Below are 26,277 nucleotides of genomic sequence, written 5' to 3'. Positions count from 1 at the left end.
CCTAGAGTTTATGGCTATTTTAAGATGCAGCAATGGGTTTTCTGAAATGCAAGTGTAACATAAAAAAATCCAAAAATATCAGAGCTTGTTTAGATTAATGCTGCTAGTAAATTTTGATGGACAATGGGCATTGCATGTAATGGCAGAATTTGGTTCTTAAGATTCGGATTTGTCAAAAGTAAGAGACTTGTGCATCAGCAACAGTGTTTATAAGTTCCAATCAGTTACTAGTGCAAAACAACTGAAAGCAGGAGGCAGGTGTTACTGATGACAGAGTTTCAAGTTAAAGGGGTTCAACAGGTGTCACCAAGAGACTAATTTGGCCTGCAGATCCTTTCATACTGGTGGTGATTTGCAAGAAGCAAAGAACCCAGTATGACTTTCAGATTTTACATATTTATAGGGCTGTTAGAAACAAACTAAAGCAAAACAATTTATGTACTTATGAACATGGAACCCTAATATGCCATTTTATAGTTACTTTTCAGACAAGACCTGGGCTTAAAGAAAACAGATGTCTCTCACTGACTTGCTCAACACATTGCAGCCTAAACTGCTATGCTTGCCACTGGCTCTTTTAAAGTCTTCTTTACAATATAAAGAAACAGATGCCTTCCATTTTCCATCTCTATCATTTTGAGTAGTATGTTACTGCTCAATCAAGCTATAGGTAACACAGGGATAAAATCTGCCATTGCAGACCGTTATGTGGCTCCCAAGGGTGTGCCATGACATCTTTAATTAGGGAACCACGGCCAATGGGAGCTGTGGGGGTGGTGCCTGTGGGTGGGGGCAGTGCATGGAGCCTTCTGGCTGCCTAGGAGCCAGAGGGACATACCACCACTTCCCAGAAGTGGACTTCCTCCAACCCTGGGAAATGCCAGGGCCACCTGAGGTCAGTATCGTCCAGAGCCCGCACCCTGAACTCCATCCAATGACCTAGCCCCCTGCCCCAGCTCAGAACCCCCTCCTGTACCCCAACTCCCTCCCAGAGCCCACACCCCTTGCACCCTAAACCCCTCATCCCTGCCCCCATCCCAGAGCCCTCACCCCCCCCTACACCCCAACCCCCATCCCAGAGCCCCCTCCAACACCCTGAACCCATCCCCAGCCTCACCCCAGAACCTGCACCCCCAGCGCAGAGTCCATACCCAGTCCTTCACCCCAACCCTGTGCCTCAACCCACAGCCCCCTCCCACACTCCAAATTCCTCAGCCCCAATCCCCACCTAGAACTCCCTCCTTACACCCCAAACCCGTCATCCCCAACCCCACCCCAGAACCCGCACCTCCTCCCGACCCCCTGCCTCAGCCCAGTGAAAAGGAGCCAGTGATAGGGTTGCCAGGTGTCTGGTTTTCAACCAGAACGCCCGGTCGAAAAAGGATCCTGGTGGCTCCAGTCAGCACCACCAAACGGGCTGTTAAAAGTCCGGTCGGTGGTGTTCCGGGGCTAAGGCAGGCTAGTCCCTGCCTGTCCTGGCACCAGTGCTGCACTTCGGAAGCAGCCAGCAGGTCTGGCTCCTAGGCAGGAGGGCCACGGGGCTCTGCGCACTGTCCCCGCCCCAAGCACTGGCTCCGCACTCCAATTGGCCAGGAACTGCACCCAATGGGAGCTGGGGGAGGGGGCGGTGCCTGTGGGTGAGAGCAGTGCATGAAGCCTCCTACCCACCCCCCACTTGAAGCTGGACTTGCTGGCTGCTTCTGGGGCACAGCACCAGTGCCAGGACAGGCAGGGAACCTGCCTTAGCCCTGCTGACGGGAGCCACCTGAGATAAGTCTGACCCCCAAACCTGTGTCCTGAGCTCCCCCAAACCTGGACCCCTCTCCTGTCCCCCAAACTTCTCATTCCTGGCCCCACCCCAGAGTGCCCCTGCATCTCAACCTTCTGCCCTAGCCCACATCCCCCTCCCACACACTGAACCCCTCATCCCTGGCCCCACCCCAGCCTGCACCCCAACCCCTTCCCACACTCCAAGTCCTTCTGCCCCACCCCTTGCCTGGAGCCCCCTCCTGCACCCCAAATCCTCATCCCCAGCCCCAGAGCCCTCACCCCCTCCTGCACCCATACTCTAGCCCAATGAAAGTGAGTGAGGGTGGGGGAGAGCGAGCCACCCACAGAGGGGGGAATGTTAAAATGGGGGCGGGGCCTCTGGGAAGGGGAGGGATTACGGTGTTTGGTTTTGTCTGATTAGAAGAAAGTTGGTAACCCTAGCGAGTGAGTGATGGAGGATCCGAGGATGGAGTGCGTGGAGGCGGGGCCTCAGAGAAGGGGTAGAGGGGCAATGGTATTGTTGGTTTTCTGCAATTAGAAAGTTGGCAATGGCAACCCTACTAATAAGACACAGAAGAAGTTTTTATTGAACAATTTTTGCACTAAGCTGTTCCACCCTGATGGAGTTCATGCCCAAGCAGACTTCACGCCACCAGCTCGGTTCTCTCACTGACAGTTCAATTCTACACGTTCAGGGCTTCGGCTGTGCAACCTTCCCCAGTGGGGCTCCACAACAGCGGGTCATCCCTGCGGTGTGACCCCGCCCGTAGAGCGCACCAGGGGCGAGCTCACGCAGTGCAGAGGACGCCAGTTAGTTCTACAGAGCGCGTAAGTGGCCGGACGGAATCGTCCCCGCGTCTGGATCCAGCGCGTGAGCCACCTGTGGAACCAGGTGTTTAAATCCTGAGTGTCTGGGGCATTTAAAGCCCGCGTTGCATGGACAGGCGGCAGGAAAAGTCAGCTGGGGACACAGGCGCACAATATGGCCCGCGCTGCCGCTAACCGGTATCATTCCAACTTCTGACCCCGGGAGGCTTCCAGCGGCGTTCGGGGATCGACGCCTCCCTGTTTTATTCTTCCTCTCCGGAGACCCCTGCGCCGTAGGGTCACTCCACGTGCTGCAGGCTGGGGCAGCCCAGGTGAGCTATGCCTGGCACAGCAGGTTTCGTCGGCGCTGGCTGTGATCTTGGGGGGACCGGACCTGCCCCTGCCCGGCTCTCATGTGCATGCCGAATGGCCCTGCGCCGCAGCTGCCCAGGGGCCCTAGGGCGTGGCAGGGCTGAGCGCTCCCCTAGCAGCCCTTCCCCGCGCGCTCATACTGGGGAGCTCGCTTGGTGCAGGGACGGTGAGCTCCGGCGAGCTCCTCCTCCGGCTCTAGCTCCCCCCTCCCTGCACTGGGAGCTTTGCAGCGGACTTTCCAGAGTCCACCCCCCGCAATACGGCCTGTCCGCGTCTGCTCCGACATGAGGCTGTGGGTCCTGCTGAGCCTCCTGCTGCTGCACGAAACGCTGCAAACTGGTGAGTCAGCGGGCTGGGGGCACCGCCTCCCCCCTCAGCCTAGCCTCCCTCCCTTCCCCTCGTTGTTCCCGCGGCCCAGCGAGCCCTGAATCTCGCGGCGGCCCAGCCCCACTGCCCTCGGGAGCGCACTTGGCTCGCTCCCCCACTGCTACCCCCGGCCCCTTGCTGCCCTTCCCCTGGGTTAGCGGGCACAGCGGCTGTTTGCATGGGGCGGGGGGCATAGTGTACGGTGCTGTACAAACAGCGTGTCCCACAGTCCTGCCGCGCCTCTCCTGCCGACATGCTCCCTTCAGCCCTTTCCTCACTTCTCTCCTGCCTTATTGCCCCTGCTGCCTCATTTCATTTATTGCCTCCTCCGCTCCCACTTCTCAGTGGCTCCCTTCGTCTCTTCTCAGACTGCACAGACCAGGCAGCCCTCACCCTGCCTAGGGAACATTTGTCTCCCTCATTTTCCATAAATCAGCTGCACTTTCTCCCCTTCTCCCTCAGACGTATCAATAGGTGTGTAAACAGGGCTGGGTTTGCAATCTGCTTGAATTCCTGCAGCTGGCATACTATTTCCAGGGCTTTGCAATTCATGTAAACGTGTCCACTTTTAGGTGGGAGGTGGGGTTACTTGGTATTCCCACCCATCTCTAGTAAGGAGTTGATTTCCATCTCACAGCAGCCCAGAAAGGACTTGGAATGGGAGGAAGAATCCTGGAGCTGTTAGCCATAGAAATGAGTTATCAGGTTTAAAGAGTGCAATTCTCTCTGTGTCCCATCCTGCACAGCTACCAGAGCCCCAGTTTCTCCTCTTCTCCAGATGAAAAACAGATTATGCTATTATACAAGCTCACTGTTGCTGCCAACAACGTGGCTTTGGTTTTTCTTGCATTCATGGGGACTGACCAAAAATATGGCTTCTTTCTGCACCGATCTTTTTGGGAAATAAAAAGAATTAGCAAAAATGCCAAGCCTCTTTTTATTAAGCACAGACTACAAGTCATTATTTAAAATGAGAACAGAAATCTTTTTTTGTCCTGAAGGGAAAAAAAAGTTAGTGCTGTACATCGTAAAGAAGAAATGCATTTAGTACATCTGTTGTGAGTGAAAACCAAAAAAGCATTGGTACAAGATGCAAATCTTAAAAGTTGCTAGCAAGATAAGGCTCTGCTCAGATTAAAGGGATTCAGAAAACTAATTTATGTTTTGTGTAGGTGAATACTAGGATACTATCCCAATCCTCAAAGTTATTAAAATGTTTCCAATGTTGTTTTGCTGTCTTCCATATCAGTATTAAAGAGCAATAGCATTCTAGGTAAAGTATACAGTTATTTTTTTCAGATCTCATTTTTGAGAAATGACTATCTTAATATGGAACAACACTTATTGCAATATAATCATCTAAAACTTGTGGTTAACTACGTCATTTGTTGTCCACAGAGATTAACTGCAATTAACTTGTATCTTCACGTAAAAAGAAGAACAGGAGTACTTGTGGCACCTTAGAGACTAACAAATTTATTAGAGCATAAGCTTTCGTGGACTACAGCCCACTTCTTCGGATGCATATAGAATGGAACATATATTGAGGAGATATATATATACACACATACAGAGAGCATAAACAGGTGGGAGTTGTCTTACCAACTCTGAGAGGCCAATTAAGTAAGAGAAAGCCCAGTACAGACAGTTTGATAAGAAGTGTGAGAGTACTTACAAGGGGAGATAGAGTCAATGTTTGTAATGGCTCAACCATTCCCAGTCCTTATTCAAACCGGAGTTGATTGTGTCTAGTTTGCATATCAATTCTAGCTCTGCAGTCTCTCTTTGGAGTCTGTTTTTGAAGTTTTTCTGTTGTAATATAGCCACCCGCAGGTCTGTCACTGAATGACCAGACAGGTTAGCTTGATTATCACTTCAAAAGTTTTTTTTCTCTTAATTAATTGGCCTCTCAGAGTTGGTAAGACAACTCCCACCTGTTTATGCTCTCTGTATGTGTGTATATATATCTCCTCAATATATGTTCCATTCTATATGCATCCGAAGAAGTGGGCTGTAGTCCACGAAAGCTTATGCTCTAATAAATTTGTTAGTCTCTAAGGTGCCACAAGTACTCCTGTTCTTCTTTTTGCGGATACAGACTAACACGCCTGTTACTCTGAAACGTATCTTCACGTAGTTTTTATGTATCATCCTTGTGAAAGGACATCAGCTTTATTTTAATCAAATTTCCTTTTCAGGTTGTGGTGTTTGTTTTTATGACTGGTACCCATCGTCGTCATACTGGAGTGGCTGTCAATCATGGCCACCTGGGCAGACATGCTACTGTTTCGATGATGATGGCTACCAGTCGTAGTATACTATTTTCTGCCAATTGCCCAGTATTGTCTGCTAAGCACCCAGAAGAGGCCGAGGGCGATGCTGGGTGCTGGCGGACGTGGGGCTGCATTGCTACACAGCAGCAGCCCCTTGCCTTTTGGCAGACGATGGTATATTATGACTGGTATCCGTCATCATCATACTGGAGAGGCTATCACTCATGCTGCACCGTCGGCTGCCAGCTTAAGATGTAAAAAATAGATTTGTTCTGTATTCATTTGCTTCCCCTTCTTCCGTGAAATCAAGGGCCTGCTAAGCCCAGGGTTTTCAGTTTAATCTTTGGGGGGACCATTCTGTGTGACAGTTGTTTGTGTTTCTCCCTGATGCACAGCCACCTTTCTTGATTTTAATTCCCTGTTCCTGTACCTGTACGCCATGTCGTCACTCGGCCCTCCCTCCCTTCCGCCCTCCCTCCTTCTCCTGGTCCATCAGATACTAGTTTCGCGCCTTTTTTCTGACTAGGCGCCATATCTAGCACTGGGATCATGGAGCCCGCTCAGATCACCGCGGCAATTATGAGCACTATGAACACCACGCGCATTGTCCTGGAGTATATGCAGAGCCAGGACATGCCAAGGCGAAACCCGGACCAGCCGAGGAGGCGATTGCAGCGCGGCGAAGAGAGTGATGAGGAAATTGACATGGACATAGACCTCTCACAAGGCACAGGCCCCAGCAATGTGGAAATCATGGTGTCACTGGGGCAGGTTCATGCCGTGGAACGCCGATTCTGGGCCTGGGAAACAAGCACAGACTGGTGGGACCGCATCGTGCTGCAGGTATGGGACGATTCCCAGTGGCTGCGAAACTTTCGCATGCGTAAGGGCACTTTCATGGAACTTTGTGACTTGCTTTCCCCTGCCCTGAAACGCCAGGATACCAAGATGAGAGCAGCCCTCACAGTTGAGAAGTGAGTGGCGATAGCCCTGTGGAAGCTTGCAACGCCAGACAGCTACCGGTCAGTCGGGAATCAATTTGGAGTGGGCAAATCTACGGTGGGGGCTGCTGTGATCCAATTTGCCAGGGCAATGAAAGACCTGGTGATATCAAGGGTAGTGACTCTGGGCAACGTGCAGTCAATAGTGGATGGTTTTGCTGAAATGGGATTCCCAAACTGTGGCGGGGCCATAGACGGCACCCATATCCCTATCTTGTCACCGGAGCACCAAGCCACCGACTACGTAAACCGCAAGGGGTACTTTTCAATGCTGCTGCAAGCCCTGGTGGATCACAAGGGACGTTTCACCAACATCAACGTGGGATGGCCGGGAAAGGTACATGATGCTCGCGTCTTCAGGAACTCTGCTCTGTTTCGAAAGCTGGAGGAAGGGACTTTCTTCCCGGACCAGAAAGTAACCGTTGGGGATGTTGAAATGCCTATCGTGATCCTTGGGGACCCAGCCTACCCCTTAATGCCATGGCTCATGAAGCCGTACACAGGCAGCCTGGACAGGAGTCAGGACCTGTTCAACTACAGGCTGAGCAAGTGCCGAATGGTGGTGGAATGTGCATTTGGACGTTTAAAAGCGCGCTGGCGCAGCTTACTGACTCGCTCAGACCTCGGCGAAAAGAATATCCCCATTGTTATTGCTGCTTGCTGTGCGCTCCACAATATTTGTGAGAGTAAGGGGGAGACCTTTATGGCGGGGTGGGAGGTTGAGGCAACTCGCCTGGCCGCTGATTACCCGCAGCCAGACACCAGGGCGGTTAGAGGAGCACAGCAGGGCGCGGTGCGCATCAGAGAAGCTTTGAAAACGAGTTTTGTGACTGGCCAGGCTACTGTGTGAAACTTCTGTTTGTTTCTCCTTGATGAACCCTCCAAACCCCTCCCCCCCCCCCGACCCGGTTCACTCTACTTCCCTGTAAAACAACCACCCCACCCCACCCTCCCCTCCCGCTTGCAGAGGCAATAAAGTCATTGTTTTTTCACATTCATGCATTCTTTATTAGTTCCTCACAGAAGTAGGGGGATAATTGCCAAGGTAGCCTGGGATGGGTGGGGGAGGAGGGATGGAAAAGGACACACTGCATTTTAAAACTTTAACTCTTATTGAAGGCCAGCCTTCTGATGCTTGGGCGATCATCTGGGGTGGAGTGACTGGGTGGACGGAGGCCCCCCCACCATGTTCTTGGGCGTCTTGGTGAGGAGGCTATGGAACTTGGGGAGGAGGGCTGTTGGTTACACAGGGGCTGTAGCGGCGGTCTCTGCTCCTGCTGCCTTTCCTGCAGCTCAACATACGCTCGAGCATATCAGTTTGATGCTCCAGCAGACGGAGCATTGACTCTTGCCGTCTGTCTGCAAGCTGACGCCACCTAACGTCTTCAGCCTGCCGCTTGTTCTTTTCATCCCGCCATTCAGCCCGCCACCTCTCCTCTCGTTCATATTGGGCTTTTCTCATCTCCGACATTGACTGCCTCCACGCATTCTGCTGTGCTCTATCAGCGTGGGAGGACATCTGCAGCTCCGTGAACATATCTTCCCTCGTCCTACGTTTTCTCTTTCTAATGTTCACTAGCCTCTGCGAAGGAGAAACATTTGCAGCTGGTGGAGGAGAAGGGAGAGGTGGTTAAAAAAGACACATTTTAGAGAACAATGGGTACACGCTTTCATTACAAGGTCGCATATTTCGGCTTGCAGGCAGCCATGGTAGGCCACAGTGTTTTGGCTTTTTTAACCTTCTTAACATGCGGGAAAGGTTGCAAACAGCAGCGCATTTCCCATATCGAGGATGAATTGGGTTGTCCATTTAAAATGGGTTTTCAATGTAAAAGGAGGGGCTGCGGTTTCCCGGTTAACATGCGGCACAAACCCAAGTAAACCACCCCCCCCCCCCACACACACACACGATTCTCTGGGATGATCACTTCACCCCTCCCCTCCACCGCGTGGTTAACAGCGGGGAACATTTCTGTTCAGAAGAGCAGGAACGGGCGCCTCTGAATGTCCCCTTAATAAAATCACCCCATTTCAACCAGGTGACCGTGAATGATATCACTCTCCTGAGGATAACAAAGAGAGATAAGGAATGGATATTGTCTGCATGCCAGCAAACACCGGGACCATACGCTGCCATGCTTTGTTATGCAATGATTCCAGACTACGTGCTACTGGCCTGGCGTGGTAAAGTGTCCTACCATGGCGGACGGGATAAGGCAGCCCTCCCCAGAAACCTTTTGCAAACGCTTTGGGAGTACATAAAGGAGAGCTTTCTGGAGATGTCCCTGGAGGATTTCCGCTCCATCCCCATACACGTTAACAGACTTTTCCAGTAGATGTACTGGCCGCGATTGCCAGGGCAAATTAATCATTAAACACGCTTGCTTTTAAACCATGTGTAATGTTTACAAATATTTACAAAGGTACACTCACCAGAGGTCTCCTGTGTGCCCTGAGGGTCTTGGGTGAGTTCGGGGGTTACTGGTTCCAGGTCCAGGGTCACAAACATATCCTGGCTGTTGGGGAAACCGATTTCTCCGCTTCCTTGCTGCTGTGAGCTACCTACAGTACCTCCATCCTCATCTTCCTCGTTCCCCGAACCGTCTTCCCTGTGTGTTTCTCCAGTGAGAGAGTAATAGCACACGGTTGGGGTAGTGGTGGCTGCACCCCCTAGGATCGCATGCAGCTCCGTGTAGTAGCGGCAAGTTTGCGGCTCTGCCCCGGACCTTCCGTTTGCTTCTCTGGCTTTGTGGTAAGCTTGCCGTAGCTCCTTAATTTTCACGCGGCACTGCTGTGTGTCCCTGTTATGGCCTCGGTCCTTCATGGCCTTGGAGATCTTTTCTAATACTTTTCCATTTCTTTTACTGCTACGGAGTTCAGCTATCACTGCTTCATCTCCCCATATGGCGAGCAGATCCCATACCTCCCATTCGGTCCATGCTGGAGCTCTTTTGCGATCCTGGGACTCAATCACGGTTACCTGTGCTCTCCACGCTGAGCAAACAGGAAATGAAATTCAAACATTCGCGGGTCTTTTCCTGTCTACCTGGTCAGTGCATCTGAGTTGAGAGTGCTGTCCAGAGCGGTCACAATGAAGCACTGTGGGATAGCTCCCGGAGGCCAATAACGTCGAATTCCGTCCACACTACCCCAATTCCGACCCGCAAAGGCTGGTTTTATCGCTAATCCCCTCGTCAGAGGTGGTGTAAAGAAACCGGTTTAAAGGACCCTTTAAGTCGAAAGAAAGGGCTTCGTCGTGTGGACGTGTCCAGGCTTAATTCAATTTAACGCTGCTAAAGTCAACCTAAACCCGTAGTGTAGACCAGGCCTGAGAGTACTAGCCCCTGCCGGGCAGCTGCACCAGGACAGGCATGGGGGGGAGGCGCGTCTCCTGTGGGGTGTGGTGTCCCTGCTTGCCATCCCTTCCCAGGCAGAGATGCCTGCCTCTCAGAGACAGTGGCCATGTAGTGCGCTTGGTTCCCCCTCCCTGGCATCTTGGTGACTGCCACTTAGGGGGTGAGGGGTGAAAGAGAAGAGGCAGAGGGGAAGGGATGGGGTGGGGGATGGTGATAGGAGAGGAAAACTATCAGGGGAAATCTTCATAGCAGTACAATCTCTGCCATGAGGGTGTGGATGGAATTGTCTCCCAAGGGACGACTGGAACTATCTGCTGTGCTCTCTGTGAGCTGAGGGGTGAAAACATTATATGTGTTTAGTCCATGTGCTCTGGCAAACACAAGTCCAGGCACCATGTTGGGGGGCAGGGAGAGGTAGCCTGATTTTCCCTCTCCTATCAGGGGAAACCTGAATTATCTCCTAAGGGAAGGGCTTGTCTTGTGATCATGTTGGGAGGAGGATGGGGGGTATTGCTGAGTCCCAGGGTTGAGTAATTCTCTGATGGTGGTCATTAAATTACTAATTGTCATTCACTTGCTGCACACAATGGCTGGTGATGGTTGTTTAACATCCATCCAGCCATTTGGTCAAGTGCCTTGTTTCTTGGGAGTTGCCTTCTGTAACTTCTCTAATTTCATCCCACTCTTCTGTGAGTACAAATTCTGGTTCTAAGGACCTGGTGCCTGGATCCCATATTGCCTTGTACTGGGATTGGGAATTAGTGCCCTGCAACTCCTCCTATTGTGCCAGCATAGATCCTGCTGTTAGTACAGCTATTTGCAGGTGCCCTTGTGTTTAGCTGAACCTTTGGACTCAGTTTAGTGGGGATGGACTCAGAGACTGAGATCTAAACTGACACTACCCAGTGTGCTTGTACTGTGACGTTTTGGCATGCACATGTGGCTATATTTATCTCATTGTGCTGGTGCTACTTCCTTGGTGTGATGATCGTGAAAATAGTGTCCAGGTGTGATGGTGGTCACTCTGTGCTGTTCATGAAATCTTGCATTTTTGTATGCTGTGTTGGTGTAGCCCTGTTGTTCCCAGGAAATTAGAGCCACAAGGTGGGTGAGGTAATAGCTTTTATTGGAGCAACTTTTGTTGGTGAGAGAGACAGACAAGCTTTGGAGCTTTCCTGGAGTTCTTTCTTCCTGAAGAAGAGTTCTGTGAAAGCTCAAAAGCTTGTCTCTCTCACCAACAGAAGCTGGTCCAATAAAAAATATTTTACTTCACCCACCTTGATATATATTTACCCCCCCCCCCCATATTACCTCACCGTTTATCCTAACCTTTCGAGATTGTACCACATTTTTCTGACCTTGCCAATAAGTAGCACAGTTGCAGAACGATCCTTTAGCCGACTTAAATTTATAAAGTCCTACCTGCGCTCTACAATGGGTGAAGATAGATTGTCTGGGTTAGCTTTGCTCTCCAATGAAAGACAATTGGCTACTGAAGTAGATTATAATAAAGTAATAGATAACTTTGCTAGAATGAAGCTTAGACGAAAGAGGCTGTTGTAGTTGCTTCATAGATTATTATATTGTTTTGATCTTTGAAATATAAAATAAGTAAATAACGCGTGTTTTTTTTATTTTATATACAATACTGTAAACCTTTTTATATTTTAAATGCAAAGTAACCCACGTACTTATCAAACAATATCATTCTTGTGTTTTTATTTTAAGTACAAAATAAATATGTATAACAAATTTAAAAGTATGTAACTAGTAATTTGATATGGCGGCGGGTGGTGCCTTTTTGTGTTTGTTTGTTCCCCCTGATATTAGAACCTGGCTATGCAACTGGTTGGAATGGGAGCAGCGCAGGGGTGGGAAGAGGCAGGGGTGGAGTGGGTGTGGGGCCGGGGGCAGAGGGTGGTTGAGCACCCACGGGGAAGTCGGTACCTATGGGAGGGGGTGAGGGCTCTGGTGGGGAGTGCGGTCTTTGGGATGGGGCTGGAGATGAGGGATTCAGGGTGTGGGAGGAGGCTCTGGGCTGGGGCAGAGGATTGGGGTGAGGGTTAGGGCTCTGGCTGGGGATGCGGGCTCTGGGATGGGGCTAGGGATGAGGGGTTTGGGGTGCAGGAAGGGGCTCCAGGCTGGAGCTGAGAGGTTCAGTGTGTGGGAGGGGGCTCCGGGCAGGGGATTGGGGTGTAGGAGGGGGTGCAGGCTCTGGGAGGGAGTTTGGTTGCGGAGAGGGTTTGGGTGTGGGCTCTGGGTGGTGCTGACCTCAGGTGGGCAGGGAGCCTGCCAGCCCTGCTGCTTCCCCAACCGGACTTTTAACAGCCCGTTCAGCAGTGCTGTCCAGAGCCACCAGGGTCCCTTTTCGACTGGGTGTTTTGGTCTAAAACTGGACACCTGGCAACCCTACCCATTAATCATCTGTATTTTGCCAGTGCCATTTTCAAAATGCTGTCAGGCAGCATGGAGGACACATTGCTGACTGCCATGATCATGACAGTCATCATTCATAGATTCATAGATTATAGGACTGGAAGGGAGCTCGAGAGGTCATCGAGTCCAGTCCCCTGCCCGCATGGCAGGACCAAATACTGTCTAGACCATCCCTGATAGACATTTATCTAACCTACTCTTAAATATCTCCAGAGACGGAGATTCCACAACCTCCCTAGGCAATTTGTTCCAGTGTTTAACCACCCTGACAGTTAGGAACTTTTTCCTAATGTCCAACCTAGACCTCCCTTGCTGCAGTTTAAACCCATTGTTTCTGGTTCTATCCTTAGAGGCTAAGGTGAACAAGTTCTCTCCCTCCTCCTTATGACACCCTTTTAGATACCTGAAAACTGCTATCATGTCCCCTCTCAGTCTTCTCTTTTCCAAACTAAACAAACCCAATTCTTTCAGCCTTCCTTCATAGGTCATGTTCTCAAGACCTTTAATCATTCTTGTTGCTCTTCTTTGGACCCTTTCCAATTTCTCCACATCTTTTTTAAAATGCGGCGCCCAGAACTGGACACAATACTCCAGCTGAGGCCTAACCAGAGCAGAGTAGAGCGGAAGAATGACTTCTCGTGTCTTGCTCACAACACACCTGTTAATACATCCCAGAATCATGTTTGCTTTTTTTGCAACAGCATCACACTGTTGACTCATATTTAGCTTGTGGTCCACTATAACCCCTAGATCCCTTTCTGCCGTACTCCTTCCTAGACAGTCTTTTCCCATTCTGTATGTGTGAAATTGATTTTTCCTTCCTAAGTGGAGCACTTTGCATTTGTCTTTGTTAAACTTCATCCTGTTTAACTCAGACCATTTCTCCAATTTGTCCAGATCATTTTGAATTATGACCCTGTCCTCCAAAGTAGTTGCAATCCCTCCCAGTTTGGTATCATCCGCAAACTTAATAAGCGTACTTTCTATGCCAATATCTAAGTCGTTGATGAAGATATTGAACAGAGCCGGTCCCAAAACAGACTCCTGCGGTACCCCACTCGTTACGCCTTTCCAGCAGGATTGGGAACCATTAATAACAACTCTCTGAGTACGGTTATCCAGCCAATTATGCACCCACCTTATAGTAGCCCCATCTAAGTTGTATTTGCCTAGTTTATCGATAAGAATATCATGCGAGACCGTATCAAATGCCTTACTAAAGTCTAGGTATACCACATCCACCGCTTCACCCTTCTCCACAAGGCTCGTTATCCTATCAAAGAAAGCTATCAGATTGGTTTGACATGATTTGTTCTTCACAAATCCATGCTGGCTGTTCCCTGTCACCTTACCACCTTCTAAGTGTTTGCAGATGATTTCCTTAATTACTTGCTCCATTATCTTCCCTGGCACAGAAGTTAAACTAAAGTCTGTAGTTTCCTGGGTTGTTTTTATTTCCCTTTTTATAGATGGGCACTATATTTGCCCTTTTCCAGTCTTCTGGAATCTCTCCCGTCTCCCATGACTTTCCAAAGATAATAGCTAGAGGCTCAGATACCTCCTCTATTAGCTCCTTGAGTATTCTAGGATGCATTTCATCAGGCCCGGGTGACTTGCAGGCATCTAACTTTTCTAAGTGATTTTTAACTTGTTCTTTTTTTATTTTATCCGCTAAACCTACCCCCTTCCCATTAGCATTCACTATGTTAGGCATTCCATCAGACTTCTCAGTGAAGACCGAAATAAAGAAGTCATTAAGCATCTCTGCCATTTCCAAGTTTCCTGTTACTGTTTCTCCCTCTTCACTAAGCAGTGGGCCTACCCTGTCTTTGGTCTTCCTCTTGCTTCTAATGTATTGATAAAAAGTCTTCTTGTTTCCTTTTATTCCCGTAGCTAGTTTGAGCTCATTTTGTGCTTTTGCCTTTCTAATCTTGCCCCTGCATTCCTGTGTTGTTTGCCTATATTCATCCTTTGTAATCTGTCCTAGTTTCCATTTTTTATATGACTCCTTTTTATTTTTTAGATCGTGCAAGATCTCGTGGTTAAGCCAAGGTGGTCTTTTGCCACATTTTCTATCTTTCCTAACCAGCGGAATAGCTTGCTTTTGGGCCCTTAATAGTGTCCCTTTGAAAAACTGCCAACTCTCCTCAGTTGTTTTTCCCCTCAGTCTTGATTCCCATGGGACCTTACCTATCAGCTCTCTGAGCTTCCCAAAATCTGCCTTCCTGAAATCCATTGTCTCTATTTTGCTGTTCTCCCTTCTACCCTTCCTTAGAATTGCAAACTCTATGATTTCATGATCACTTTCACCCAGGCTGCCTTCTACTTTCACATTCTCAACGAGTTCCTCCCTATTTGTTAAAATCAAGTCTAGAACAGCTTCCCCCCTAGTAGCTTTTTCAACCTTCTGAAATAAAAAGTTGTCTCCAATGCAGTCCAAGAATTTGTTGGATAGTCTGTGCCCCGCTGTGTTATTTTCCCAACATATATCTGGATAGTTGAAGTCCCCCATCACCACCAAATCTTGGGCTTTGGATGATTTTGTTATTTGCTTGAAAAAAGCCTCATCCACCTCTTCCACCTGGTTAGGTGGCCTGTAGTAGACTCCTAGCATGACATCTCCCTTGTTTTTTGCCCCTTTTAGCCTAACCCAGAGACTCTCAACACTTCCGTCTCCTATGTCCATCTCTACCTCAGTCCAAGTGTGTACATTTTTAATATATAAGGCAACACCTCCTCCCTTTTCCCCCTGTCTATCCTTCCTGAGCAAGCTGTACCCATCCACACCAACATTCCAATCATGTGTATTATCCCACCAAGTTTCAGTGATGCCAACAATGTCATAGTTGTATTTATTTATTAGCACTTCCAGTTCTTCCTGCTTATTCCCCATACTTCTCGCATTTGTATATAGGCATCTAAGATACTGGTTTGATCTTTCCTCCCAGTTTTGTCCTGACTCTCCTTTCTCTCTGCCAATATAGCCCACACTCCCTCTCGTTTCCGACCCATCTCCCCGGTCTCCATGTTCCCCACTTACCTGTGGGCTTTGCTCACCTGTCCCCGTCGAACCTAGTTTAAAGCCCTCCTCACTAGGTTAGCCAGTCTGTGCCCGAATAGGGTCTTTCCTCTCCTCGAAAGGTGAACGCCATCTCTGCCTAGCAGTCCTTCCTCGAATAGCATCCCGTGGTCTAGGAAGCCAAAGCCCTCCTGGCGACACCATCTTCGCAGCCAGGCATTCACCTCCATGATGCATCTGTCTCTGCCCGGGCCCCTACCTTTGACAGGAAGAATTGAAGAGAATACTACCTGCGCTCCAAACTCCTTCACCCGTACTCCCAGAGCCCTGTAGTCACTCTTGATCCGCTCAGTGTCACACCGCGCAGTATCATTTGTGCCCACATGGATGAGTAGCATGGGGTAGTAGTCAGAGGGCTGGATAATCCTCGACAATGCCTCCGTAATGTCTCGGATACGGGCCCCCGGCAGGCAGCATACTATGAGCAGAATGATGCACATGTATTACCAGTTGAGTGGGCTTTGGTCTGGGGCTGTAGATGCAGCAATATGGCTACAGCTGTTGCTGGAGGAAAAGGATGAAATCGAGCAGTTACTTCCGCAGGGCATCTTGTTGGAACAGCTTTACTTGGAGTGCAGTTTCTGAGCTCAGTCAATGAGCACTGATTGGTGGGACAGAATAGTGATGCAGAACTAGGGTGACCAGCCATGGTGGCATGCCTTCCACATCCTGAAGTTTAGTTTCCTAGAGATCTATTCAGAACTGGAGCTGCAGTGGCAGAACATCAACATGAGAGTTCTCCTTAGCATGGTGAAGCGTGTTGTCGTCACTTTTCTGGAAGTTCACCACCCTGATTGCTACTGGTCATTAGCTAACTAATTTGGTGTTGGCAGATGAACTGTTGGGGCTGTTTGCTGTGCTATTCAGAGGGTGCAGTTGTGCTGGGTCGTAAAGCTTGGCAATGCACAGGAAGTTGTTGTCTTTGTACAGATGGGGTTTCTAGACTGTAAAAAGGCTACTGCTGCAACCTCCATACCTATTCCTTGCCCCCACAGCAGCCCCAAGACTTGGTCACCAGGAAGGAGTATTTTGCCTGGTTGATCACTGTGGAAGGTTCACCAATATTAATGTGGGGTAGTATGGGAAGGTCCATGGTGTCAGAATCTTTAGATACTCAGGCCAGTTTTCTGGAATGAGCAAAGGAATCTTTGCTCCCCAGTCTACTATGGACATTTAATAGGATCATGATTCCTTCCAGCATTCTGGGAGATCTAGCTTACCCTCTGCTTCCCTGGCTTATGAAGTCTTTTACTGAACATCTGGGTAGGAGAACGGAGCTGTAGCTGCAAGATGACTGGAGGAGTGCATTTGGAAAACTGCTGGGAAGGTGGAGGTTCTTCGTGACAAGGTTGGATTCTTCTTGTCATTATGTGCTTTGTATAAATGGTTGCTGTGTTTTGCACAGTATCTGTGACAGCAAGGGAGAGGGCCTCACCGATGGGTGGAAGGGAGAGGTGGGGAAACTTTCTGAATGTTATGAACAGCCAGAGAGAGCAAAAAGCTCCAACTGGTTAGGGATGGTTAGGGTCAGGGATGTGTTGTGGCTAATGAATGTACTGTAACCAAGGACATGACTACCATGTACGTGTTGTGGTTTTTGGGGGGAATTGATACTGTGGGGAGGATGTTATGTAATTAAGGGGAGAGCTGTTCCTCAATGAAACTTTTCAGCCAAGTTGTACAAAATACCTGAGGTATCAAAACTACTTGAATAATAATAAAAAAGTTAGACTATAGTGTAAGCTTAAGAGCAGTGGAACTGTGGCATGCCCAAAGAGTTGAGTGCTCTCATACGTGTGTAGGTGAGGTGTTAGAAATTGTTCTGCTTCTCCAGTGGGATTGATTGGAGTAGGAATGGTCTGCACTTTTTGTGAGCGAAAGGGAGGTCCAAGTATGGTATATTCTCCACAGTTTGCAGGACATGGCTAGGTTGTGGTGCTGTGCATGGCCTTTGCAACAAAATGTGTGTCAGCACAATTGTTTGCCTCTGTATTGTGCGCATCATGTCCATTTTCAGGGCCGTATACTCTAGGAATGTGTGATTGCTCTAGGAAACTATCCCTTGACCCTCTGCCTAACTAGCCCTTTCTTGGAATGCAGTCACTATTTCCCTGGAAATCTTCTTTCTTGTCTTCTTTTGCTTGTATGTGTGGGATACAGCATCACAGGTGATTAGGGAAATCAGAAAAAGCACAAATAGTTATCCCAATACTAGTCTCCATACCAACAATGATAAAATGTCATTCCCATTTGAACTTCCCATTTTGTGGTTCATTTTGAGATGGTGAGACACTTTCTGATTTACTTCCTCTTTGCATAGGACCCCTCTGCCAATGCTGTGGGGGGACTGTGGGTGTCGGAGGAGGGTGAAGGGCATGCTAGTACTGTAACTGCATGTCTGTCTCTGCAAGATGTTGTTACACTGAAGGATGTTACCCTGAGTTGAGTCCCCATGAGATACAGAAGGGTCTTGCTCAAATGGGCAATGGGCAAATCAGGAAAATAACAGCACAGCTATTTATCAGGATGGTGTAGGAGTGGAAGGGAAACAATACCTATCTAGGCTGCCCTGAGAAGGCTGCATTGTCTTGCAATATGCTTGCCAAAATATTGCACTATCTTTGCCTTATTCTCTTTTAAATATCTGTAGATTAGCCCAAAGTAAACTGCAAAATAAACGTTACCAATAATTGGTTTGAACACAAAAGGTTAACACGGCTGAGGGAATGATTGAAAATAGCCATGATTGCCTTGTAGTCCTTATGCATTTTTTTGAATGTCTGTGTCGTCTGATTTTGGCAATTTTATTACATAATTTTAATGCACTGCTTAAACTGTGATCAAAATACATTTTCTACTGCTTTCTTTTGTTTCTGTATCTGCAGCTACAGTAAAGATACCTGACATGCAATGTATTTGATTTATTTTTACCCCTGTGGTACTGACATCTTGAATGGAAGGGTGGTGAGGGGAGCTGTGGTCAACTGGGAGGGAGAGCAATCATCCAGCAGCTTGGGGAGCAGGGTTTTGGGGTGTCACATCTGGCCAATAGTTGTGGGATTTGATACTTCTATAGTTTTATTTCAAGTGCAGATAGCATTTTGGGGGTGGGGGTGGAAGAAGAAGAGGGTGATAAAAGCCATGCAGGTGGAGAGAGGCTCCTAGATCTGTCCAACATAGTGCATGGGGGTGGGGGAAATTGTTTAAATTCCCATATATGGTTGTATTGTAATACAGCACATACTACTACTACTACTACAGTTTCAGGCTGGCAGTATTCATATGGTTCTTGTGTAATCTGCCAATTCACATGATCTTGGCTGCCTCCTCCTGGTCTGACTGCATGATCTACATGGTGTGTTGAGTGCTTGCCATGGTATCTAGGGTGCTTTGTGGAAGACTGTTCACCACATAATTTAATAGATTCCAAGGCCAGAAGGTCTGACCTCCTGTACAACCCAGGCCACAGACATTCTCCAAAATAGTCCCGAGAGCATATCTTTTAGACAAGCATCCGCTCTTGATTTGAAAATTGTCAGAGATGGAGAATCCATCACAATGCATTAACCATGTTCCAGTGGTTAATTACCCTCACTGTTAAATTTTTTTTTATGCCTTCTTTCCAGTCTAAATTTTTCTATCTTCAGTTTCCTGCCATTGGATCTTATTATATCTTTCTCTGCTAGATTGAAGATTTGTTCCCCATGTAGATACTTGTAGACTGTAATCAAGTCACCCCTTAACCTTCTCTTTGTTAGATTCAGAGCTCAATCTATTTTGCTCATCACTGTGAGGTGTGTTTTCTAATCCTTTAATCATTCTCATGGCTCTTCTCTGAACCCTCTCCAATTTATCAATATCTTTCTTAAATTGTGGACACAGAACTGGACGCAGTATTCCAGCACCAGCCACACTAGTGCTAAATACAGAGGTAAAACAACCTCTTCTGCTCCTACTTGAGTCCCCTGTTTATGCATACCAGGATCACATTTGCTGTTTTGAGTGCAGTGGTGGCATCACATGCAAAAAATGTGGACCAGGTGCTCACTATGGGCAAATAGTGGGAGCATTACTAGAGGTCTTGTCCTTGTCTCCTGTCTTCTGCTTGAGCACCTTTGGTTTGACTCTGCCTTGGGACCGGCTCAGTGCCTTCATTTGCCCACAATGTTTGTAGATGTCTGCATTCTGGTGACTCTTCTCCCGGTGGGACTGGAATATGCAGGTCTCCAAAGAAGGCAATCAAGCCAGGAGCTTGATGGAGGCCCACAAAGTACAGAGTTTCAGGGGACGTGGTTACTGTAATGGGTATGTGGTACAGGCTGTGGATACAAGGCACTTTAATGAGAACAAACTATAGTAAAACTGGATTAACCTCCCCATGTTGATAAGACCTTAGACACAACAGTCGTGAAGGCTGGGGGCTTCATTTCTAATCACCAAGCACCTCTCCCAAAAGATTCCTGTTGGCACAGTATTTGTCACGATGTCAGTACAAGTAGTGTGACTATCCATGCATTAGTTATTGACCGACAAAGACACTTATCAGTGCAGAGAGGAGGTTAAACCTAAGGGGTCTTACAGAAAGCAAAATGGATTAATTGTGCATCATTCTTGAGACAAGTAAAAATATGGTTCATGGGCAGGATCCCCTGGGAGAATAACATGAGGGGAAAGGAGTCCAGGAGAGCTGGCTGTATTTTAAAGAATCCTTATTGAGGTTGCAGAAACAAACCATCCCGATGTGTAGAAAGAATAGTAAATATGGCAGGCGACCAGCTTGGCTTAACAGTGAAATCCTTGCTGCTCTTAAACACAAAAAAGAAGCTTACAAGAAGTGGAAGATTGGACAAATGGCCAGGGAGGAGTATAAAAATATTGCTCAGGCATGCAGGAATGAAATCAGGAAGGCCAAATAACACTTGGAGTTGCAACTAGCAAGGGATGTTAAGAGTATCAAGAAGGGTTTCTACAGATATGTTAGCAACAAGAAGAAGGTTAGGGAAAGTGTGGTCCCCTTACTGAATGGGGGAGGCAAACTAGTGACAGAGGATGTGGAAAAAGCTAATGTACTCAATGCTTTTTTTGCCTCTGTCTTCACAAACCAGGTCATCTCCCAGACTACTGTACTGGGCAGCACAGCACAGTACAGGGAGAATGTGACCAGCCCTCTGGAGAAAGAAGTGGTTCAGGGCTATTTAAAAAAAGCTGGACGAACACAAGTCCATGGGGCCGGATGCACTGCATCTGAGGGTGCTAAAGGAGTTGGTGGATGTGATTGCAGAGCCATTGGCCATTATCTTTGAAAATTCCTGGCGATCAAGGGAGGTTCCAGATGACTGGAAAAAGGCTAATGTAGTGCCCATCTTTAAAAAGGGGAAGGAGGAGGATCCAGGGAACTACAGGCCAGTCAGCCTCACCTCAGTCCCTGGAAAAATCATGGAGCAGGTCCTCAAGGAATCCATTTTGAAGCACTTTGAGGAGAGAAAAGTGATCAGGAACAGTCAGCATAGATTCAGCAAGGGCAAGTCATGCCTGACTAACCTAATTGCCTTCTATGACGAGATAACTGGCTCTGTGGATGAGGGGAAAGCAGTGGATGTGTTATCCCTTGACTTTAGCAAAGCTTTTGATACGGTCTCCCACAGTATTCTTGCCGGCAAGTTAAAGTAGTATGGGCTGGATGAATGGACTATAAGGTGGATAGAGAGCTGGCTAGATCATCGGGCCCAATGGATAGTGATCAATGGCTCCATGTCTAATTGGCATCCGCTATCAAGCGGAGTGCACCAAGGGTTGGTCCTAAGGCCGGTTTTGTTCAATATCTTCATTAATGATCTGGAGGATGGCATGGATTGCACCCTCAGCAAGTTTGCAGATGACACTAAACTGGGAGGAGTGGTAGATACGCTGGAGGGTAGGGATAGGATACAGAGGGACCTAGACAAATTAGAGGATTGGGCCAAAAGAAATCTGATGGGGTTCAACAAGGACGAGTGCAGAGAATCCCATGCACTGCTACAGACTAGGGACCGAGTGGCTAGGTAGCAGTTCTGCAGAAAAGGACCTACGGGTTACAGTGGACGAGAAGCTGGTATGAGTCAACAGTATGCCCTTGTTGCCAAGAAGGCTAACGGCATTTTGGGCTGTATAAGTAGGAGCATTGCTAGCAGATTGCGGTACGTGATCATTCCCCTCTATTTGACACTGGTGAGGCCTCATCTGGAGTACTGTGTCCAGTTTTGGGCCCCACACTACAAGAAGGATGTGGAAAAATTGGAAGGAGTCCAGCAGAGGGCAACAAAAATGATTAGGGGGCTGGAGCACATGACTTATGAGGAGAGGCTGAGGGAACTGGGATTGTTTAGTCTGCAGAAGAGAAGAATGAGGGGGGATTTGATAGCTGCTTTCAGCTACCTGAAAGAGGATGGATTTAGGCTGTTCTCAGTGGTACCAGATGATAGAACAAGGAGTAATGGTCTCAAGTTGCATTGGGGGAGGGGAGGAGGAGGGGTTAGGTTGGATATTAGGAAAAACTTTTTCACTAGGAGGGTGGTGAAGCACTGGAATGGGTTACCTAGGGAGGTGGTGGGATCTCCTTCCTGAGAGGTTTTTAAGGTCGGGTTTGACAAAGCCCTGGCTGGGCTGATTTTAGTTGGGGATTAGATCCTGCTTTGACCAGGAGGTTGGACTAGATGACTTCCTGAGGTCCCTTCCAACCCTGATATTCTATGATGCTGAAAGCATGCAAACTGAGGGCCTGCTCCTGTGAATACTTCCACACATGAGTGACTTTGTTCATGAGAGTATCTTATTCAGTTATTCACGTGTTTGCAGGATTAGAACCTAAACTGAACATGCCACTAAAAGTTAGCTTCATAAACAGACGAAGTGACAATAAAATCATGTGGCTGTACAATAAAGGCCCAATCCTGCAATCATTTATGTACAGGATAACTTGTGTGAGTAGTGCAATTTTTGCAAGATTGAGTCTGTAAGGCATGTACCCCCTCTTTGTGATTATGTTATGGCTTTGGTTGCTTTAATAATCGATCCCCACTTCATTTAAGCGCTGTGGCAGAAGGAGTTTTTAGAAGGGATTTGAAGGTAGCAAGGGCAGTACCACAGTGTGGTGTTTCTTTATTTTTTTTCTCCCCACTGACTTGATTTGCTGTGCACTTTTACTGACTTTGCTTATGGTTCAAGTTTTTGTTTATTTCATTAGATTAATATTTACTGACCAGACATCCTCAGTCCAGAAATGTTCTTGAAAGTGGACACTTTAAAAACTGGCCACCAGTTTTGGATGCTTCAATTTGAGACTCCTTATTTTTAGAAGGTCTGAGCACCCACAACTCCAGTTGAAGTCAATAGGAACTGAAGGTGTTAGGTTCTCTATCAAGTCCTAAGAATTTCCAGTTGGGCACCCATGATTGATTGTCATTATTGAAAAATCTAGCAGTTGCCTTGGAGATTTTTAAATGTCAAATGTATTATCACTATAAAGAAACTCACCACCATTTAACAAATGCACCAAAAAATCAGCAGTGATCTGTAAACTTCCTGATATTTGTTATGTGGCACCCTTCTTTTAACACACATTGTCTGCAAAATTATACAGAGGTGTAGGAGTGGATGGCCACATATGATGACCTATTTTAAGATGCAAGACTTACTTTCAATTCACCACATGACTAAGTGCATGACTGAACTGACAGCTTTGACTGAAATTATCTGAGACAAAGGTATTTGTTCCCATGTTACATTGAGTTCTGATACCTTTCATTTATTTGTCTATTCCTATTAATTGTGTTACACACAGAAACAGATTTACCTAAATATTAAGAGCAGTCTGTATTTTTCTGGAACATGTGACATTGGGTGGTTTAATACTTAAATTTCCATATGAGTTTGGAATTCTATGACCCCAATCAATTTTTCTATGCTTTCCTTGTATGAAGGCTGATCAAGGTGAACTTCCAGGAGGGAAAACTAATTTTACATAAAGAATGTAGTTATTATAGACACTTGCAGAGAAGAAACCTTTCAAAGATAATTATAACTTTTTGCTCGTTGAAAATCATCATTAACACATTGCTTTTTTCTTCACATTTTTATTAGTTACCGGACAACCTGCAAAGAGTAAGCGTCCAAAGGAACCAGGAGAAAACAAAATTAAACCTGCCAACAAAAAAATGAAGCCCAAACTCCCTAAATTAAAGGAGAGAGAATCCAGTGACTCATCCACAAAATCCCAATCCATAATGATCCAAGTGATGGATAAAGGCCGCTTCCAGAAACCTGCTGCCACTTTGAGTCTGCCTGCAGGGCAGAACATAGAACTACGATGTAAAGGGAATAAAATTGGGTGGAGTTATCCTTCATACCTAGATACCTTTAAAGACTCCAGGCTCAGGTAAGTTTCCTTTAATTTGAAAGAAGCTAGAAACTTTATTTTCCAATTTAAACACATTTTTTATATATCTATATCTATGGTCAGGATATTTCACCTTGAAATGAATATATCTTTTTGATAATCATAAAAGATAGGAACCTGGCATGAGTAGGGGAAAAAAAAATCTCCTTAATTAAACCAATTTACTGTATTGGAAAATAATTATTTGCATAAGCAAGCAGTATCTTTTAGGTTTATGTAGAATTGTTCTCCCTTCTGTGACTTTAATTTCCATATCCAGTGCTGCTATTAACAAAAAAAAAAAAAAAAGCATCTTGGAAGTCACAAGAAGTATTAGCAGACTGTTATGGAGAAACATACATAGGGTCTCATCACACTATGTCTGGCCCTATCACTGCTGATTGCTAATGCTTGCCTACTTACATGACCATATGTTTTCCAATACCTGTTTTAATATGGCCAAATCCTGCAGTCTTTACTCCTTATGTAGGCAAAACTCCCATTGACTTAATGGGAACTTTAAGTGAGTGTATAATGACTGCAGAATTTGGCCCTTAAGGATTTATTGATTCATGTCAGCCACAAGTACTTCAGTGAAACCTGTCTTAAAGGACTGAAAAAAAATAGCTTAACTAAAATGATTTTCGAATAAAGGAAGAGTAGAATTGTAGCAGAGCAAAAATATCTTCAGTCCATTTGGGGTTGTTTTGGGTGCTTGCTTTAGGCAATAGTACATATGGCTGTTTATCTGTATATATTTTATTTTTTAATATGTAATGATTGTTGAATAATATGCAGAGTTGGAGGTGGGTAGCCACATGTGACATTAGATGTTAGAGAGAGAGATTAGTTGAGTGACAAGTATTAGTGTTTTAAAGTTTGAATTAAATCAGAAATGTATTTAACAGTATGCAACACATGGGTGATCGAGAAGGAGTGGGACATAGGTTTGAGGGATCAATGATAAAATTTATGGGTGTAGGTGGGGAGAGTCTGCAGAATTTGGGCTTGTCCTAGATTTGGCCATTTGCCTGCATTTTCAGAAAATGAATATGGAGTGTAGATCTATAGAAGGTTAGAGTTCTGATTTGGGAAAGAAATATTGAGGATCCTGTTTACATGAAGAGTAAGCCCACCAGTAAGATTACAAACTTTAGTGGGCAACTTTTGTGTGTCAAATTTGGGATGTGTCAAGGGTAACAGACAGTCATTATTCCACAGCATGTGGAAGTTGGCTTGTATTGGAGAGAACTCTTACCCTTAATGTCATGGGGTAGGTTCTCAGCTGGTGTAAATTGACTTCAGTGGTGTTATGACAATTTATACCAGCTAAGAAGGTGCCCCATCACTGGAGAATAAGAGAAGCTGTGTGAGGGAATTTCACAACTATTATTGACTGAAAAATTGTAAAATATTTCTGAAGTCAGGTGGATAAATGAAATTGACCAGAACATGCAGCTATGATTAAAGTGAGAAACACTGGTTCCCAAACCTGTTACATTGTTAATGAAATATTGTACGTTTCCCAAAGCCCTCAACCAACCAACCAACCAGTCAAGGGACTTAAAAAAACTTAAGTTGAAATTTATTTTGATTTGTCTTAATATTTTCTAGACTAAAATATTAATACCTTTCCATGCCTCTCCCCACGGACACATTTTCTTTCCTTTCCTCTGTTCTTTGTTTCTTTTGAAACCTGACATTTGCTTCCAAAAAGATAAGAACTAGATGGATAGAAACCTGGTTTTTGGGCCTCATCTACCTTTCAGTGGAAGTCCATTACATTCCTTAGAGTCTTCCAAACTTTTAACTAGGGAGAGATACAGGGTCCGCACTGGTCCCATTTAAGTCAGTGGGAATTTAGCCATTGGCTTCCATGGAAGTAGAATTGGACTCATAACGTAAAAATGAAATATTTTCCATTTGAGTTAGGAATAAAGTTCTTCTTTTGTCTACCAGTTAGTTTTATGCAGTCTTTTGTCTTTAGTTACATTAATTTCATTAATCAAATATCTTTCAAACGGTTTATAAATTATATTTTGTAGCAATAGGTGCTTCCTTAATACAGTAGACAGTAAATCAGTATTTATTCACCTGCTGGTAAAGCATTTTTTCCAAAGATCTCTTCAATCTTTTTCCTGGTGTCAGGTTCCTATCCATTCTTGAGATCTGAATTTAACCTTTAGTAACATGGTGGGCTTTCCATTTAAACCCATAAATGAGAATTTATTTTACTTTCATTCAAGATAGGCTTTCAGGGCAATTACCTCTGCCAGAAAGTGTCTGCTACCACTGCATTTATTTTTCAGCTAGTGGAATCCTGGGTTCACATTTCCACTTAAGAGTGTTAAATGAGTTCATCAATAATTTATAACTTAGCTTGAATTTGGAAGTTCCCTTTGCC

The 26,277-nt window shown here is 46.4% G+C and overlaps 1 protein-coding gene across 3 annotated transcripts in view; it reads left to right on the top strand.

Annotated features, from left to right (window-relative positions):
* Nucleotides 1-784: 784 nt before the first annotated feature.
* PDGFRL (platelet derived growth factor receptor like) overlaps nucleotides 785-26,277 on the top strand; it is a 60,211-nt gene continuing 34,718 nt past the window's right edge. Inside the window, exons 1-2 of one of the 3 annotated variants that reach the window (XM_065598011.1) lie at nucleotides 785-895; nucleotides 23,579-23,873. In XM_065598011.1, the coding sequence (XP_065454083.1) occupies nucleotides 23,653-23,873 (221 nt within the window). In that variant the 5' untranslated portion in view covers nucleotides 785-895; nucleotides 23,579-23,652. Of the gene's footprint in view, nucleotides 896-2,548; nucleotides 3,289-23,578; nucleotides 23,874-26,277 lie in introns of those variants that run through there. The other 2 variants (XM_065598012.1, XM_005282072.4) reach the window with 2 other exon arrangements.

This window comes from Chrysemys picta, chromosome 5 (genome assembly GCF_011386835.1).
Source record: "Chrysemys picta bellii isolate R12L10 chromosome 5, ASM1138683v2, whole genome shotgun sequence".
Taxonomy (NCBI): Eukaryota; Metazoa; Chordata; order Testudines; family Emydidae; genus Chrysemys; species Chrysemys picta.
Note: the sequence above shows the minus strand (reverse complement) of the source record. Positions and strands in the feature narration are given on the sequence as shown.